At 41.5% G+C, this 18,255-nt stretch overlaps 2 protein-coding genes across 4 annotated transcripts in view; one reads left to right on the forward strand and one right to left on the reverse strand.

Moving 5' to 3' along the window:
• On the forward strand, window positions 1-12,009 carry vdac3 (voltage-dependent anion channel 3). Of its 2 annotated transcripts, XM_086206586.1 has the most exons (10): window positions 1-110; window positions 3,560-3,678; window positions 5,773-5,844; window positions 6,040-6,089; window positions 7,398-7,550; window positions 7,662-7,714; window positions 7,796-8,023; window positions 8,221-8,371; window positions 9,790-9,847; window positions 9,972-12,009. In XM_086206586.1, the coding sequence occupies exons 2-10, from the start codon at window positions 3,564-3,566 to the stop codon at window positions 10,061-10,063; spliced, it is 972 nt and encodes a 323-aa protein (XP_086062712.1). In that variant the 5' UTR covers window positions 1-110; window positions 3,560-3,563; the 3' UTR covers window positions 10,064-12,009. The 2 variants fall into 2 exon arrangements, with proteins under 2 accessions (XP_086062712.1, XP_086062713.1); XM_086206587.1 differs by lacking the exon at window positions 3,560-3,678 and having other exon boundaries at window positions 25-110.
• The window catches only part of ikbkb (inhibitor of nuclear factor kappa B kinase subunit beta), a 16,953-nt gene continuing 10,315 nt past the window's right edge, over window positions 11,618-18,255 (reverse strand). For both annotated transcript variants that reach the window (XM_086206581.1, XM_086206582.1), the window contains exons 9-22: window positions 17,980-18,087; window positions 17,718-17,847; window positions 17,341-17,535; window positions 17,144-17,258; window positions 16,598-16,721; window positions 15,593-15,744; window positions 15,381-15,442; window positions 15,184-15,284; window positions 15,043-15,092; window positions 14,848-14,947; window positions 14,439-14,586; window positions 13,569-13,666; window positions 13,237-13,330; window positions 11,618-13,106 (exon numbers count right to left, since the gene is read on the reverse strand). In XM_086206581.1, coding sequence (XP_086062707.1) covers window positions 13,047-13,106; window positions 13,237-13,330; window positions 13,569-13,666; window positions 14,439-14,586; window positions 14,848-14,947; window positions 15,043-15,092; window positions 15,184-15,284; window positions 15,381-15,442; window positions 15,593-15,744; window positions 16,598-16,721; window positions 17,144-17,258; window positions 17,341-17,535; window positions 17,718-17,847; window positions 17,980-18,087 — 1,537 coding nt within the window. In that variant the 3' untranslated portion in view covers window positions 11,618-13,046. The remainder of the gene's footprint in view (window positions 13,107-13,236; window positions 13,331-13,568; window positions 13,667-14,438; window positions 14,587-14,847; window positions 14,948-15,042; window positions 15,093-15,183; window positions 15,285-15,380; window positions 15,443-15,592; window positions 15,745-16,597; window positions 16,722-17,143; window positions 17,259-17,340; window positions 17,536-17,717; window positions 17,848-17,979; window positions 18,088-18,255) is intronic.

Consider the following 18,255-nt stretch of genomic DNA (forward strand, 5'->3'; position numbering starts at 1 on the left):
AAGTTCTGCTTGCGCATGCTCAGTCCCCTGGTCTCTGCTGTCTCCTTCACTGTACCCCGCCGCAGCGAGGAACGTTGAGAAACTCTGCACACTTCGGCCTCTAAATAAAGGTAGGCAATAATATTCTCTTGTAAATCTTTATTCATGAAAGACAACGATGTGATACCGTTATAACAGCACGTTAAGTTTGCAGCTGACACGAGGGTTTTCACAGCCAGTGAGATGAGTCACCCATAAATCCTGGGAGCGAAGCAAACGCTTATGCCAGGGTTTTAATGCCAGTTTGGGCATGTACATCCCATTAGATTTCCGAAATGTTCAACTATGAACCGCCTCAAAGCTGATCCTTTGTAAGCTCTGGCAAAAAAATACGCGAGTGACGGTGGTTATTGGATAGAAGGAGGTGTAACGTTGTATATTTACAGAAAAACAGATGCAAAAAGAAAAATGGGGTTTTGCAACGCTGACACACAACAGATAGCCTCGCTTACGCACGAAAACTGGAGACTAGAGGCTTACGTGTTCTCAGAGAAATAACTCATCTTTCTGCAAACAAGACAAAGCTCAAAGTCCGTGAACATCTGCATAATGGGGTCCGTTATCTTGGTGGCACTCCCACTCCCTTCATGTATAGGCCTTCCTATGGTATTGCACAACAGAAAAGCGGTGACACAAAAACCAACTCTTAATGTTTATGGTGCAAAATAAGACCTCAGCCAGCCCGGAGGAATTCTTATCATACAGTAACTTGTTAATGTAAATGTATACATAGGAGGGAGTACTGTGGTGGGTCTGACCCAGGACTGTGGATTTATTATACTCATTTAGAATTAATACTCTTATTAGACATGCCGATGTCTTCTGAAAGAGTGTTGGGGGTGTAAACATTTCCAGTACTTTACATTGAAGCTATAAATTATTTTTGTGTAACCTGACAGCACTTGACCTTATCCCTCACACACACACACAGACACACACACACACACACAGACAGACAGACAGACACACACACACACACACACACACACACACACACACACACACATTCTTCCTGTGAAATGCTACATACACTTAAGATGGTCCACATTATCAGAGTGTCTGGACAGTGTTGGCCTGTTTACACTATTTTTGCAATATGTGGTTTCAACTGTGTGGATTCTATTAGAGTGACAAAATTATGGCTGGAATGAAATAGAACCCATTGGGTTACTTGCAAAGAAACAACACTACAATCAGTAAAAATATAATTATATTTAAATAAGAAAATGAAATACATTTTATTCATGGTTGATTAATATTTAGTGATATAATATTTAATTATTTGGATTAACCTGTGTCATTTGAACTCTCCAATCAATTTATTTAAGACAATGACATTTCTGTTTCTAAATCAGAAGCATTTTTCTATTCCAGTTTATACACTTATAAATTGAATGCCAATTGTATGCTACACATGTATTTGCTTATGATTATAATGAAAAAAATCATGATATTTCTGTGTATGTTTTACACACAAAGATAGACATTCACAAATATATGTATGTATTTATGTATGTCACAAAATGTAGGTTATCTTCATTCCTCACTTTTTTTAAGGAAGACATTTGAAATGAGGCATGCATCTATGCTAACATGTCAACAACTACATCTGTTATTACGGTGTCTGCACTAGTTTTCCTTTCTGTCATTGTTTATTGGCATCAGTTTGACCTTTGAGGCCAGTCAAGGTTGTATGTGGTTGCAGCATAAGCGAGAGAGTGTGAGAGATCTGAAGGTTAGAGGGCGTGTGTTTATATATAAGTGAAACACGGAGGTGCAAGAAGAACAATTAAATCAATGTTTATAGGGGACTTTTAATAGGCTGAACCTGCCGGAGGACCCATTTTGAAATAGTCACATGTGTTGTAGTGTCAGGTTCACCTGGGCTAAATTTAGACAACGCAGATTTAGAGCAGACTGAGAGATGGAGGCCTGGAGGGAAAGGGTGTATGATGGCATGTGTGGTGGAGGAGGTGGATAGGTGCAGAATGTTTCTCTGATGGGTGATCTGACAAGGACAGTTCAGGAACTGCTCACAGTCAGCAGAATGCAGGCCAGCTGTTTGAGAAATGAAGAACGCTGAGACAGACAGGACTTCTTAGCACATTTTACAATGAAGGTTGGCTTCCGTTCAAATTTGATCCAGTATCAGCATCCTTTTAGTTCTTTAATTTCTCTGTGGAATAACAAAACAGAGGAATTTCCATGAAACCCACTCACCTTGAGATTCCCCGTCTTTGTTTTCAAATACAAACTCATGATCATTTGTCATAAAAAGATAAATCAATAAATCTGTTCTTTTAAAAGACCATGCAAACTTTTGGAAATGTGTTTGTTTGTTGCTTTCCTTCACCAAGCCGGACAGGAAGATAGATACTCTTCTCTCCTTTGTATTGGGGAAGTGAGATTCACAGAGCAAACTGCTAGTTAGCATAGCACAATGTATAATAGTGGATGGGCAGATTAGCATACCTCTGTCCAAAGTCATCAAATATACGTTTCTCCAAATTGGTCTTTGCCTGCATTAATAGAGCTCAGTTATGCTTAACATTCATGCTGATATAACAATTTCATATTACAATACATTGTGATTTTAGTCAGTTACCTAGCGGCTATTGCTTTCTTTGACAGTGATTTGTCATAGTGCTTCTGAACTTCAACTTGTCAAGCCACTGATACTACCAGTAATGGCCACCTTTCTAAGATGACTTCCTAACAAATCAATATCCTGAACTTTATCTATTTGAAGCGACAGACTTATGCTAACCTGCCCATCCGCAACCACTCATTACGCTTAGCTAACCAGAAGTCTCTGTAGGTCTCAGCTCCCTAATGCACGCACACAGAGGAGAGAAAGGTATCAATCATTCTGGCTGACCTGAGGAGAACTGAACTTGAGGCAAAAAAAAAAAAGTACTTCCCTCAAAGTTCCCCTTAAAGTTACCGGCTGAATTACATCAGTACTACTGGGTAGGTCACAGTAAATGTTCAATACCTGTGAGTGAGTAGCGTATGTGCTAGAGAAAGAGAGAACGAGATTATGTGTCATGACCCCTGCGACGTGTTCAAGTCCACGGCATTGGGAGCTGAAAGCAGTCTAATGTCAGGTTACTCTTTGAAAGACTTGATGCAGGCAATGCTCTCTGCAGAATTAAGCATAGCAACACATGTAAGGTAATGCTGCTTAATGCTGCTTGTGTTGAGGCACAACTTCACAGATAGGTGTTTTGTCTAATCATTACTCTGTGTGTGATAAAAATGCAATCTGTCAGTTCCATACAGGGTCTGAGCACAGGTCTTATCTTGTTCACTTGCTGTGCACAAAGTACATGCGCCCATCATTAGCTGGTGTGTTAATAGTGTTTATGCATGCACCGATGCAATAGTCAGCCAGTTAGAAGCTAAAACGACATGCTGAAGACGCAGGCCTGCATATTGCGCTCTGTTGCTCTGTAAACAATACAGGAAGACATGCCAAAGTTTTCAATTATCCCTCCTTTGCACTTTGTCTGGTCTGAAGAGACATGGCAGAGAAAGAAGAGGTGAAGGTGGTGCAGCAGGACGAGACAGGAAATGACAAGCAGGCAGAGAACAAAGGCCACTGTGTGTCATGTCATCACCACGCACCCAAGGGACATGGTGAGTGTGTAGAGATGATGCTGCATCATCAGGGTCCCAAGATTGAGCTTTGACATTGACATTAATCTCTTGTGGCTGGATCTCTGTACTGATCTCCCTTCAGTTTTTGTTTTTGTTTTTTTTAATTTTTCAACCCCACTTTTTTTTTTTTTTAAATCCCGTGAGAATGTTTTAATTTTTGGTACTGAATCAAGTATAGCTGCGTCACTATGTGCAGACCCTCCTGTCTTTGCAGAAAATCAGCTTATGTGTGACTTCAGAGGGGAGTAGCAGCACAGAGGCCAGTTAAAAGTAGTAGTATTGGAAGCAAGTAAATGAATGCAGTATTCTCCAAAAGCTCCTGCAAATTGGTGAAATGTCTTCACACATGCTAGATTACACACACACACACACACACACACACACACACACACACACACACACACACACACACACACACACACACTATAACCAAGTGGACCCAGATGACCAAAGCCCGCTGCAGTGCAGTGGTTAGCAGGACTGCTAGATGCTGACTAACCAAAGCTGCTTCTGCTAGTGTTAGCGCTACTGTCATGGGATTGAGGAGTATTTCTTGCAGGGATGTTAAAATACAGTAAAAATTCCTGTGTTTTGGCTCTGGTTGGTCATTTCCCTTGAAGAGAATCCTCCTCATTAGTTTAACCACCCCCGCTGCTTACTGATATACTGCTGCAGCTGATCAATAACATGGAAGAGTGAGGGGGGGAGAGAAGTCGTTCATCACCATCATCCAGATGGCGAGGGTCTTGTAGCTGATGCAGATGTTCCTCTTTGTGTACTGACTTTGTCTGCAAGTAAATATTTGGTAGAAAATGCTATTTGTGACGCTTTGAGTGTGAGCCAATGAACACAACACATGTTCTTGTGCTTCCCGAATTCCTTCGCATCTATTATGACCCAGAGTGCCATGTGTTTGCATGAGCTTGTATTTGTTTGTAGATGAAGATCCAGCGATTTAGCTCCAGGGGTTCTACTTCACCAATGATTTGCATGGTTAAATCAGTTTACTTGTCATGGGCAGATCTACATGTGGGGGATTTTCTGAAAGGGAGCTGGAGAAAAGTTTGGACTCTGTGCTTACTATTTTTATCATGATAATCTTTTTGTCCCAAGAGGGAAACTTGTTACAGACTGCAAGGGTTAGGATTGGGGGGGGGGGGGGGGGGGGGTTTAGTGGTTAGTGGAAGACCAGAGACTTAATGTATGAGTGGGTGGCCATAACAACCCTCAAGTAGTCTGGTTTCGCCAGAAAACATTGCGGATACAGTCGTGTTACTGGGGGATTATTTCACTCAGGTCTCGCTGTGCTGTTGTTTTAAAAGGCCCCCTCTCTGTATGAAACTACAGCAATTCCAAACTAGCAAGTTAGCAGTTGATGACAATTTAAATTGTAAAATGAGGCCTACTCACTAGTTGACTAGTTGTAAAGACAACAAATATGAATAGATACAGTTAAACAAGAATAGGGTCACGACAGTTGTGATTTGGATCCAGAAACAAGCCAAAGGGTTCTTTTCAAGCTAGACAAATTCTGAAAAGTCTTCACCAGGCATTCTTTCTAGTGCCAGTAGAAGTCAACTCCACTATTTGTAAAAAATAAGTTTGTATTTTTTGAAGGCTAAAAGGAAATGGAAACTTCTCAATTCAGTTAACATTTTCCCGAGTGAGTTTCAAGTCCCCTTAATGTTGCATAACTTATGTGATAGGTGGTTAGACGTGCTCCACCTTGGTCACAACCAGTTCAAAATTTAACAAAGTGAAAGCCAAGATTCTAACCATGAGTCCAAAAATCAGTGTGTGCGGGTGCGCCAGCCACTTCCCCGTCTTCTACATCCGCTTATGTGTAAAACATGGACAAGTTGCATGATAGGAAATGTATGAGTCTTTGTCTGACCCAAAAAAAGACATTTGGATTTTTTAGCTTCTATGGAATCAGTTTTGTTTATTTTGTCGCCCAATTTACATCACGCTGGAGTATCCCTTTAGTTGTGTGTCAGTAAAGTTAAAGCAGTGTTGAGTGTGAATGGGTGTGTGGCAAAGCAATAAAAACTTGACCTGTGTGTGTTTCTTCAGGCACCATGGCCGTCCCTCCTGCATACTCAGACCTGGGAAAATCTGCGAAAGACATCTTCAACAAGGGCTACGGTAGGTTAACAAACTCTATGCACATATCTTAACTTCCTGTTATGTTGCTGGTTAACTGCTACAGTCTAAGTAGAAGCTGTGTTGATACTGAACTAGTTTAGAGTCGCTCTGTACAGCTTTAGGATGCAGGATTTTTTTCACCTTTCTTTGTAGTTGTTTTTTTTTTTTTTTTTTAATTTCCTCCACTTTCCACAGGATATGGAATTCTTAAGCTGGATGTGAAGACCAAGTCCCAGAGCGGCGTTGTAAGTATATGGTCATTTCTTTTCTGCGCTTTTTCTCTGTGTAGAGCGAAACGGCAACTTGTGACTTTGCTGCGTGTCACTGTGTCTTTGTTTAATTAGTCTGATATCCAGAATCAACAGAGGAACAGTGGCTACACTAATATTCCACTATTATTCAGAAAATGACAATGTTCTGAACTTGATATGGGTCATGCATACAGCATGGATTTGGCCCTTCTCTGAATTTAAACCAGCATTTTCTAATTAATTAATGCAACATGCCATCATAGAGCAAGAAACAGTGTAACACTTAACATTTTTACTTTTCTTTTATGAATGCACATCAGGAGAAATTATGTCGGAAAGTCCTGTTGTGTGTAACGCTTTAACTGGACAGGAAGGAAACAATGACATTGGGATCTGGCCTTAGTGACAATCAATTTTGTGGTCGGATGTAAACAGGATTATCAGTGGATTATTCAATTTCCTAAATCATGTAAACTGCCATTTTTTGAACGAGGGTTAAAAAAAAACAGTGGAATATTGAGTGCATGTACATGTAGTCGCTGTGTGTGTCTAAGAAATAACATATTCTCCACCTTCAGCCAGCATGGTTTTATCATGATGGGAAAAAGTGCTTCATTGTCCGGACAAGCTGCGTGTCGTGGTTGCTATAAACATGTCTCCATGGTAAAACCATAATGAGCTCCCGGATATAGAGTTCACCGCATGCCAAAAAACTCAAACTTTACTGAGAAAAAACTGTTTCCAAACTCGCAGGTTTCTTCTTTATGTGTGCTGCTTTTTTTTTCCCAGTTGGCGGGTAAATTGATGCATGTAATTGCCCCTAACTTTCTTTCTTTTCTCTTTTTCTGCTACTTCTTTGGATGTTCCTGTCAGATGGTAAGAGACAGTGAGAGAGAGTGTGTTTGTGTGCACATATGATGATTAAACACAGGTGCACTGAAGCATTTGCCGCTGGTAGCAGTTGTATTTGTGTGTAGACGATGTTTACAGGCTTTCTTGTGTGTCGACGTCGTTTACAGGCTTTCTGTCAAGCGTTTCCTTGCAGCTTCAGCGCGCACATCCAACTTTTCCCCCACAATCCTTCCTACATTCTCCGTTTTCCTTCCCAACTTAGAAGAAAGAACCAACCATACAAATCTTGAGAAGGATTGTGAGCTAGAGGAAAGGAGCAATGTCTTTTTTTTTTTTCTTCTGAATGTTTTCTCACCCTCTAGTTTTGCCAGCTATGCTCTAATGTGCCTTTCTGCTCCACTTCCCAACCCATTTCACACCCCCATCGCTCCATCCCTCTTTGTCCTGCAGGAGTTCGCCACCTCCGGCTCCAACAACACAGACACAGGGAAGTCGGGAGGCCACCTGGAGACCAAGTATAAAATGAGTGAGCTCGGCCTCACGTTCAATCAGAAATGGAACACAGACAATACCCTCACCACGGAAATCACCATGGAAGACCAGGTAGAGTCAAACAAAAACAATATCAGGGTTTCAAACGTAGCACACATATTCAATAAGATTCTCCCTTTCAAATAGAATGCCAGCTTATGTTGTGTATTTATTTGTCTTTAGCTGGCTAAGGGCTTGAAGCTCGGTCTGGATACATCGTTTGTACCCAACACTGGGTAAGAGCAGTCACAATCATCAATCGTTATTTAAAGTGTTCCAAATATATCACAAATGTTTTCTTTTGTGTCCTTTTGTAGCAAAAAGAGTGCTAAACTGAAGACTGGCTACAAGCGGGACTTCATCAATGTGGGCTGCGACCTGGACTTCGACATGGCTGGTCCCACCGTCCATGCTGCCGCTGTGCTGGGCTACGAGGGCTGGCTGGCTGGCTACCAGTTGGCTTTTGACACGGCAAAATCTCAGCTGACCCAGAACAACTTTGCTCTGGGATACAAGGCTGGTGACTTCCAGCTTCACACCAACGTGTAAGTATGTCAGGGAAGAGAATCAATTGAACTAGAGGGGTCACTGCTTTTCCTCTGTGAGGTCCGAGACGGGAAAGGGAAATGAGACACTGGATGATGGCGGAGGAGAAGCCTTTCCTCAGACGGAAACATAAAGTTCAGTCAGTCGTTTTGTATTCTTGCGGGGTCTTAATCTGTGTTCTGCCACTGTATTTCAGTAACGATGGCACAGAGTTTGCTGGATCCATTTACCAAAAGGTAAACAGCAACATGGAGACAGCGGTGCACCTGGCCTGGACAGCAGGAAGCAACAACACACGATTCGGAATTGGAGCCAAGTACCAGCTGGATAAGGACGCCTCTCTGACTGTAAGAACTGTTTTTACTGTGTTTTAATACTCCACCTAAGTGAGGGTCAGATTGATAACATGTGACCTTTCATTGATTTCCTTTGCTTTTATCTACATATATGCTATGAGTTATTGATTATTAGTGTGAGGCAGGAAGCTCAGTGAATGGAGGTGAAAGAATTCACGTTATTAAAGGACATAAAGTGATTTAGTTAGATATGGTTAAGAGGTACTGTAGTTTTAGAGTATTTTCCCTTTATTCCTACTGTCCAAAAGTCAGTAAACTAATAAACGGTGGTGTACTCTGAAGTTATGTTAACAGCAATATTAAGCTTGCTTGCTTAAATAGTTAACTGTTAATCAGACAACATAAGTTAATCAAATAACATCGTCATGATCCTGTTTAACTTTAACCTCATACTGCCAGGCATTTTAGAGAATTTTCATTGATTTTTCAAGACCCACAGAATATTGTGTGCTATGAATATGTAAACACCGAACCCCCCAAAAGAAAGATTAGATTCTCTTCTTTCATCAGAATTTTTCCATTCTTCCACAACTTTTTCTGACCTAAAAACCTAGAAAACAAGCTTTTTGTAAAAAGAAACATAATCCAAGCAGAACAGTGACCAACAGTAATATTTTTTGGGATTTAGTGACACCTCAATGTGTGTCATTGTCATTGTCACTGACGTTGTCATCGTATAAAATGACAATGACAAAAAAGTTATAAATATAAATCAAGTATAAATATAAATAAAGCAAAGTGAATGAACAACAAAGTATCAAAGTACAATTTTGTCATCTTTTCTGCCCTTGAGCAAAAGTCATCCTTCTCTCCTCACCCCCCTCCTCCTCACCTCTTCCTCTCTTCCTCTTCCTTCTCTTTTCCTCTCCTCATCCTCATCTCCTCATCCTCTCTTCCTCCTCTCCTCATCCTTCTTTTCTCCTCTTTTCTTTCATCCAGAAAAAAAAACTATTTCTACCTTTTTCTGTTCTTGACCAAGTCACCCTCTTTGCCTCATCCCCTCCTCCTCACCTCTTCTTCTCCTCCTCTCTTCCTTCTTTTTTCCTCTCCATTGGGCCCTGTCGCTGGCTCCGCCCGCTCGTTTGCTGGTCAATATAATAGTGTCTACAAGTGGGATCAGCACCATATTCACACAGAAGGTAGATGAGGCTTTCCTACACCGCCCCCGCTGAAAAACATCATTTGCTCGTCATTCTCGTCAGTGGCAGTCAACGTTACAAACCAATTGACGAGCAAAACTCGTCAATGGCAGTGAATGAGATATGGATCCAAAACGATGAGCAATGTAAGGAGAATGGGCTCCAAGTGTTGTCTAAGTGGAAGCTCAGCAGAGACCCGCTGGTATAAATGATTTGACTTCAATCCGTTAATGATTGTCTCTGTTCATGATGTGTCATTTCTCCGCACAGACCAAAGTTAACAACGCCTGCCTTGTTGGAGTTGGATACACACAAACTCTCAGGCCAGGTTAGTTTCTCCCCAACTTCTGTGTTGCTTGTTTTCAGTAAAAAAAAAAAAACAACCCAACAACAACCAAAAAAACAGGATTTGTTATTTATATATTTATATAACATGTCACTGTGTCCTGCAGGAGTGAAGCTCACTCTATCAGCTCTGATCGACGGGAAGAATGTCAACGGCGGCGGACACAAGGTTGGCATGGGCTTCGAGCTGGAGGCGTAAGAACAGGAGGAGAGAAAAGAAACAAGGAGAATAAATAACCCCCGTGTGACAACACCTTGAAGGTCCACCCAGCGACACAAAAACACATCTTCCCTCTTCGTCCTACACACATATTCACACAGAAACACAGTCTACACACACATTCTCTGGCCTTAAACTTGCAGCCCCACACAGCCTTCAAGACCTCCAGTACTGTTATATTTTAAAAGGAATCATGATTTTGGTTGATTATTTTACATTATCATCTGATTACACATTATCAGAATACAGCGGAAGAAGAGTATCAGTGTCCAGTTCTTGTACAATTTGAGTTTTTTGGGTTTTTTTTTTTAATAATCTGCTTCTCGTGATTAGTTTCCAGCCTTTTAACAGAATATTTTTGTCTCAATCATCCTCATTTCTTTCAGGAATGAGATATGAAGCACCATATTTTGACTTTGTGGTCAGATATGCATAGATATACATGATAATTTGAATAATATCAGAGGGTGTTGTTATTTTGGTCGCTTGTGGTTTCATTGCATGCTATCAAGGAAAAAGGGAATTTCTTTGCCTTTTTGTTGTCGCATTGACAGGTAGAGTGACTATAAACATCTGCAATAAAAACTGGGGAGATTTTAAAGTAGAAAAGACAAAGAGCGGGCTGACTTTGATTCCACGGTTTCACCTCCTGTAACACAGTCTTCAATTGCCTAAAGGTCTATTTTTCAGGTCCAGTTTGGTAAAAGGGCTGATGGCAATCTTGAACTCAGTGTCGCCCCTTTGTCTCGTCTCGTGTCACACACCTGTTCAACATTTACCACTACATGTCACTTGATCTGTGCTGTGCTTTGTATAGGGAAGTTACTTTACAGTTACAGATAGGACCTCAAAAAGGATTTTATGGAATTAACGGAATAAATAAAAGTCAAACACTATGATCATCTTGTTATTTATAAATTATGGATTATCTCGGGTATTTTCACGCTTCCATGCCTTCAGGGCTTACCCAACGTGTTTTCAAGTCCATCTGTGTGTCATATGTATGTATTCACATAATCCCAGGAAAACTTCCAGGGATTTACGTCAAATTTGGCACCACTGTCCACTGGGACTCGAGGATGATTTGAAAAATGTTGGAAGGGACCACAGGGACTCAAAGATGAACTTAAAAACTTGTTGGTCAAAGGTCAAGGTGGGTATCACCTCACATGTACTTGATACCTCAGGAACATCTTGAGAGAATTCCCCGGATTTTGCAGCGACGTCCACTGAGACTCGAAATGAACTCAAAGAAATTCTGGTGGTCAAAGGTCAAGTTCACTGTCACATTACATTAATATGATGTCTCAGGAATTCCTCGAGGGAATTAAAAAAAAAAATTGGCACAAATATCCACTGGGAATTGAGGATGAACTTTTTTTTTTTTTTTTTTTTTTTTGCCATAACACACAACTGCAACACAGTATGTCTGGCTTGTTTGTTTTTTTTCCCCCCTCCTGTGCCCTGGTATCCAGAAAAATAATACAGAAACGTGAAAAGAAAAACTCAAGACACAAAATTAAACATATTTTATGAACATTTTAATCTTACACTCTTAACAATATGCAACATTTCCCATCACTTTATCTATATAATCAATATACAGTAAAGTTTGTTTTTTCCCAATAGTTGGTATGAGATTAGCACATTTTTCCAGGGGCAGCAAAATGTGAAGCATATCATGAGGCACACACATTAACAGACATATAGTGGGCAGATCCCTGAGCCGACCTTAATTTCCTCATCACAAAAAACCCCTCTGACATAATCTGAACCACAATTTAACAGAATATCCGAAGTCTGAAATTTATTTCAGTTCTACTGGAATGCATATTATACAAGTGCTACTCAAACAATACAATCATTTCTGAAATGAATCATGTAATTAAAAAAAAAAAATCATTCAGCAGTAGCCTCTCACGCTGTTCAACAACTGTCTTGCTTAAGTAAAACTTTTAATTACAAAATAATAGTGGTGTGAGAAAACCACACGATGACGCATAGCTTGAAATATATTTGGAATATAACTAAGGAAGGGTTGCTGGTTCATCCTCACTTCCCCCGGTGACCATGTTGAAGTGTCCTTGAGCAAGATACTGAACCCCTAATTGCTCCGGATGACCCTGCGACGGACTGGCGATCTGTCTACGGTGAACCCCAACTCTCACCCAATGTCAGCTGGGATAGGGTCCCGCCCGCGACCCTCAACAAATAAGCGATACAGAAAATAAATGGATGGATGGATGGATTCACTACAAACCAACCCTGATCCGTCCAGCATGTGGAAACACTGCAACGAACTAACCAAAATTAATTACAAAGGAAAAAGATTTAGCTAACAAGCTACATTCATGGATTGTCATATGCAGAATCAAATCAAGTTAAGGTATCCCAGCTATTATAAGAAAGAGATATTTGAGTGTCTCCACAGGCAGGTTGTTTTAAAGGATTATCAGATCCAATGGCATTTACTTATCTGTGTGTTAGCAGCATCATACAAAAACTATGAGGCTGAATCTCAACAGACTGGGAGGTGGGGTGCAACATTGGCCAAGGAACAACACCTTTAAGATTGGGGTGGATCAATTTAACATAATCATAAATGGCATGTTTTACATCGGGTTTGGCTGATATCACATTCGAGGACGATGTGCTTTTCAAGTACCTTTGAGTATTATCAGCGGAACGGTTAATGTGTGTAAGCTGAAGCAGAATTTTACCTAAAATCATTCTCTTAAAAATACAGCTGTGCTAATAAATAAGATTTTGCTATAAAACTTTTCTATTTTATTTTGTATTCAGGGATAGAATTTACTTCAGTTCTCTGCAGACTTGAGAAAACTTTACAATTTCTCATTCAATAGCAGGCAGTTGTTAATGGGGCAGCTCGCGCAGCCTCATGCAGTTCAATGTCCCATCCACACAGAGGCAGTAGAGTATAAGATCGAAGCGAAGATACACTTTAGGAGAGGTCACTGGAGAAACTCTGGCTTTCGTGCAGCCACGACCACTCCTTCAGCATCTAGAACAAAAACAGACGGCTGTTTACTGGCTAGTTAAGACAATAAAACAATTGTAAACAACAACTGCAATCAGAAAAATCAGGACTGGCATGAAGAGAAAGGAAGATATTGTTTCTATGAGCACGATACCTCCATATTGTTATCGGATTCCTGGATGGTGTCATGCAGCAAACTCTGGAGTCGACTCTCGAATGTCCTGCTCTCCTCCACCAGAGACTCGTCACTGAAGACACACCCAAAGGGAGTCATGCAGATGTTACTCATGTTTTTGATAAGCTCGTGTATCAGTAATGTATTTAAGCCTTCTGACAGGTTCTGTGAGGATGCCTGTTTTTAAAGGAAAAGAAGCAGCAGAGGGGGTTAGAGAAGATGCTTCAAGAGATGTGTTTGTGCGCACGCATGTGTGCGTGTGTGTGTGTGTGTGTTGGTTGAGTGTGTCAATGTGCGTTGTATATACTCACAACTGCTGTAAACTATGTCTGGGGGTCATTAGGGGAGGAACTGATGAAGGTGTCCGCAATCCATCTGGACTCCCACTAACCGGGCTGCGAACCTTACTCTGCAAGAAAACAAGAGGAGGCACCTCAATCTTTGTGGTTAATATCAGGAAATGATTAAATATGAATGCAGGAGTGTTTTTGCAATCGTTCTAAGTCACTGGAAGTCTCAGTCTGGTTTCCTGGAGTTGTTGGTGATATTTCCTAAACCGCACAAAAAGTTGGGGCTTCCACTTGTTCACATGGTAGAGATAGCCTAGGTGTGAGTCCGGCCCAGGCCCTTTGCTGCATTCCTGGCATTCCTGCCGCTCCCTATGGATCATCACCATATCTGGCCCAGCAACGATTCCCATCCGTCCCGCACAATCTCTCTTCCAAAGCCAGGAATTACTGAATTTCCTTCAAAAAACCAGCTTTCAATAAGTAGCTCACACCAGAGCGGCTTAAACTACTGCTGTGACTGATTAAACACCCGCCCAGCATGTGATGTGCCTGTCGCTATGGCAGGCACATGTTTCACAGACATACAAATGTGATGCAGTAATTGTAGGTACTCCTAGACTTCCAGTGCCTGCTTTGATAAATGTTGGTACTTAGACAAATCTAGTTGATAACCCCTACTCTTTAATGTCAAGTGAATCATAAATTCCCCCCAAATCTTTTATACCATCCAAAGGCTCAAGATGCCAGGAAATTACATTTTTTTAACAAAAGAGGGATTATATTAAGTCTGTTTAATCAAAGCGAGATTACGTGATATTTACAGCTGCCACTCAACTGTAGCATGTCTCAGACAGACAGAGAGAGATAGAAAATGCTAGAATATTTCCTCACACAGGCGACTTTGAGCAGGTTCCACAACTCGCGTTGTCGTTTCTCCTGCAGGCCCATTAGTACTTGTTCGCTCTCTGCCATGGTCTGGACAACACCTTCCACCTTTGGCAGAAGCTCCATCACACGCTGACGGCATACCCCTGTCTTCCTGCAAAACACACATGAACGCACGCACGCACACATACACACGCACAAAATTAATGTTAGAAAATCATCTCATAATTCTCTATGTCATATTGATGCTTAGGAATCTTTCACTTTTCTCCTCCCCATTTCCCAAAACACAAAGATGTATTTGAGAGGTTATTTTTCCTTGTATTATTTTATAGTACTTGTTTTTGGAGGACTTTGATAGATGTTATGTGTACATTTTTTTGTAGTTGATTTAAGAAAGAGTATGTGCAAGTACCTGAGGTGTGAGTAGAAGTCTCTGAGCTTCTTCTCATAGAACTGCACTGCCTGAACCACCAGTCGCACAATTTCCTGACTGTCCCCTGAACACCTCTGGTCTGTGCAGAAAAAGGAAAACCAGAAGGGCATAAACGTAGGTTTATTTTCACACAGAAACACCATGACGAGTGAAAGTTGCATGAAAAATCCAAACCTCTGGGTTTCTCTCTGAGTCTGCGGAACAGCTCCATGGCCTTTCCCTCACTGACGTACCGAGAAGGGACACAAGCAAAGTTCATAAAGCAGCAGCAGTTTCTTTTTAGAGCTTTAATTGTCAAGTTTGGATCAGACTTACAGTGTGTCCAACGCCTCCCCACTCCGCCATGGCTGTCTCTGCACATCTACTATGTCTTGTTGGAGGTGCATCATTTCTTCCTCCAATTCAATCACTCTGGCCTGCTCACCCACACATGGATTTTGTTTGTTTGTTGTTGTTTTATTTATTTATTTATCACACACAAATATGCTTTAAACACACAAGAACGCTTCTACCTGACCACAGCTAACAGCTGTCTGCTCCATCTCCCTCCACACACCCAGAAGTTTCTCTGAAGCTACATTATTTAGAAAGAGTGAGATAAGTCAATCGTGCACTTTCAAACCTGGAAAGAAAACTATACAATTAATATGCTGCTGGGTAATTAGTAGACAAAGTAACCAATTTGTAGTGTCAAATGTGTTTCATCATGACATTGTAACAGTACCGATCCCGGTGGCCGTCTGCTCCTGGTATTTGTCCATGTCGATGTGAAGGCTGGTGATGAAGAAGTCCAGCTTGGCCATAAGCCTCTGGTGCATGGACACCATCTCATTTTTCTGCTTTGATAGTGAGGAATTGTGTCTCAGCAGACTCATGCTGCGTGAAAGAGAACAAGAAATACATAAGTTCACAATGACAGCAATATTTCTCATCCATCCACTTTCTTCTGCTTATCCTGTTAAGGGTCGCTGGAGCCTATCCCAGCTTTCGGGCGAGAGGCGGGGTTCACCCTGGACGGGTCACTAGTCCATCACAGAGCCAACACATAGAGACAGACAACCATTCACACTCACAGTCACACCTACAGTCAATTTAGAGTATCAATCAGCCTCGTCCCCTCTTGATGTCTTTGGACTGTGGGAGGCCTGATCCGGGACTTGAACCCAGAACCTACTTGCTGTGAGGCAACAGTGCTGACCACTGCACCACCACCATTTTGGTCTGTTGTTAGCTGTCAGTCCCCGTTATAAGCCAAATATACATGGCTCTTCCTGCATTCTGTAGTAACAAAGAAGTGATGGAACAAAACATCTTTGTGAGGTCAAGACACTGACTTGTGTGTACTTGGAGGGGAAAATGGACTCAATTTTATATAGCGCTTTTCTACCTTAGCGGCACTCAAAGTGCTTTACAGTGTCATCTCATTCACCCATTCACACACACACTCACACACTGATGGTGGAGGCTGGCATGCAAGGTGCCAACCTACTCATCAGGAGCAATTATGGGTTCAGTATCTTGCTCAAGGACACTTCAACATGGTCACCAGGGTCGAGGATCGAACCAGCGACCCTTTGGTTGCTAGACGGCCACTCTACCCCTGAGCCATGCCGCCCACACAAAATACACTTTTTTGGGTGAAGTAACACTTGAAGCAATTACTAGTTAGGGTAAGACTTGAGGAAATAAAGTCTCTCTCTCTCTCTGTGTGCGTGTGCGTGCTTCCTACATGGCAGCTTTCTGGCCCTGCTGCAGTCTTTGCCAGTCTTCCTTCAGAGAGCGGATGGTGTGCCACCCCTGGCCGCAAGTCCTCCTCAGAGGGCTGTAAGCCAGAATGTGCTTTGGGTCATCCTCTGGAACAAAGAAAGAGCACAAGGTTTGCTGTGAGCTTAGATGCAGGCATAAAATAAGATCTAAAACACACACAAAAAACATTTGAATTTAAAATGAGCACAAGGTTTGGTTTCTTTATGTTAATGAGTGTGGGCTTTTAATGTGGTCAAAGGGTTACTGATTTTTTTTTTTAAAAAGTCTCTACGCCACTTTTGTTCCAACTGATTGTTTTTCTTTATTAACCAAAGAAGAAAATCAAGAGAAAATCTGCTTAAAACTAGAGTGAAGTATAAATGGTATCCAGCTATTTCTCCTGTATGAAGTGTTCACGGTGTTTTAGCCAAGCGAAAAGAAGAGTGTAACTGCTGGAAAACTACAGGTTGAGAGGTATAGTTGTAACACTGTTGGATAAAAAAAGACAAAAACCAAGTTCTTGACTTACGGACAAAGCGGATGTTTTCAGGGAGGCTGCGAGGAGCCAACGGGGGCTCGTAACTGCAGGAGGAGCGATCAAACAAAAAGACGAGAGGCAAATCTGTCCGTCGTCCATCTATCTCCTGCAGACACTAACACTCAGTCACATTGTGTCATTGAATATTCTGTGGAGGCGTTAAGTGTACAGATGTTAAAGATTATTACCCTGTAATCTATTGCACACTGCATGGCCAAACTGTGAGGCTCCAAGGCTAATCCCGCCTCTAGCAGCAGCTCCTGATTGGCTGCGGGGATGTTTGTGTCTTTTTCAATCTTCAGTTGCAGGTCGGTCACCGTCTCACTGTCAGTCACGGAGTATGTCAGGATCTTAGCAGACATCATGTTCAGTACATGAACCAGCTGACAGAAAACACAAGAAGTGGGGTTAAAAAAAATGCAGGAAAGGCAATAATAATAGCAGCACTCCTTGGAGTACTTCATCGCACTTTGAAGGTTTATATTTTGTCTTTAGCTACAGTTTCACAACATATCTATCTAGAGGGCAATAAGATAAAACTGATGACTGATGGACTGAATGGAACCTTGAGCTGCAGAATAGTCTCAAGCTGGGAGAAGCAGTTGCTGGGCGTAGTATCGGGACCTTTGCCTCGCTCCTGAGGGGACCACTTCAGCATCAGCTGCAGCCACTTCTCCAGCTTCTCTAATAACAGACTGCCAGAAACCAGTCAACAATTTAGACAGAATTATAGTCTCTCTTTAAAACCGCTTTTCTGTGTGTGTGTGTGTGTGCGTGTGTGTGCGTGTGTGTGTGTGTGTGTGTGTGTGTAAGACAGATAAAATCACCTGTTGAGGTTGTTGGGCTGCGGAAGATGTTTGGAGAAGCGGACTGTATTGGTGAGGTCCTCATAGACAACAATGTCACTGTCTTGCTTCATTCTTAGTTTATTGTGCCTAAAAAAGACAAAATTGTATGAGGAAAAAAATAGTAAAAGGAGTTTGAAGAAAGAGGGAAAAACAAAAAAAACGAGGTGAAGTACGTGAAACTCATCAGGTAAGCATCATGTAATACGGATCAGATATAATTAATTGCTTTTTTCAGTTTGTACCTCAATGTAATAA

This window comes from Aulostomus chinensis, chromosome 6, assembly GCF_037954235.1.
Source record: "Aulostomus chinensis isolate RoL2024-O1b breed Wild chromosome 6, RoL_Achi_v1.0, whole genome shotgun sequence".
Taxonomy (NCBI): Eukaryota; Metazoa; Chordata; class Actinopteri; order Syngnathiformes; family Aulostomidae; genus Aulostomus; species Aulostomus chinensis.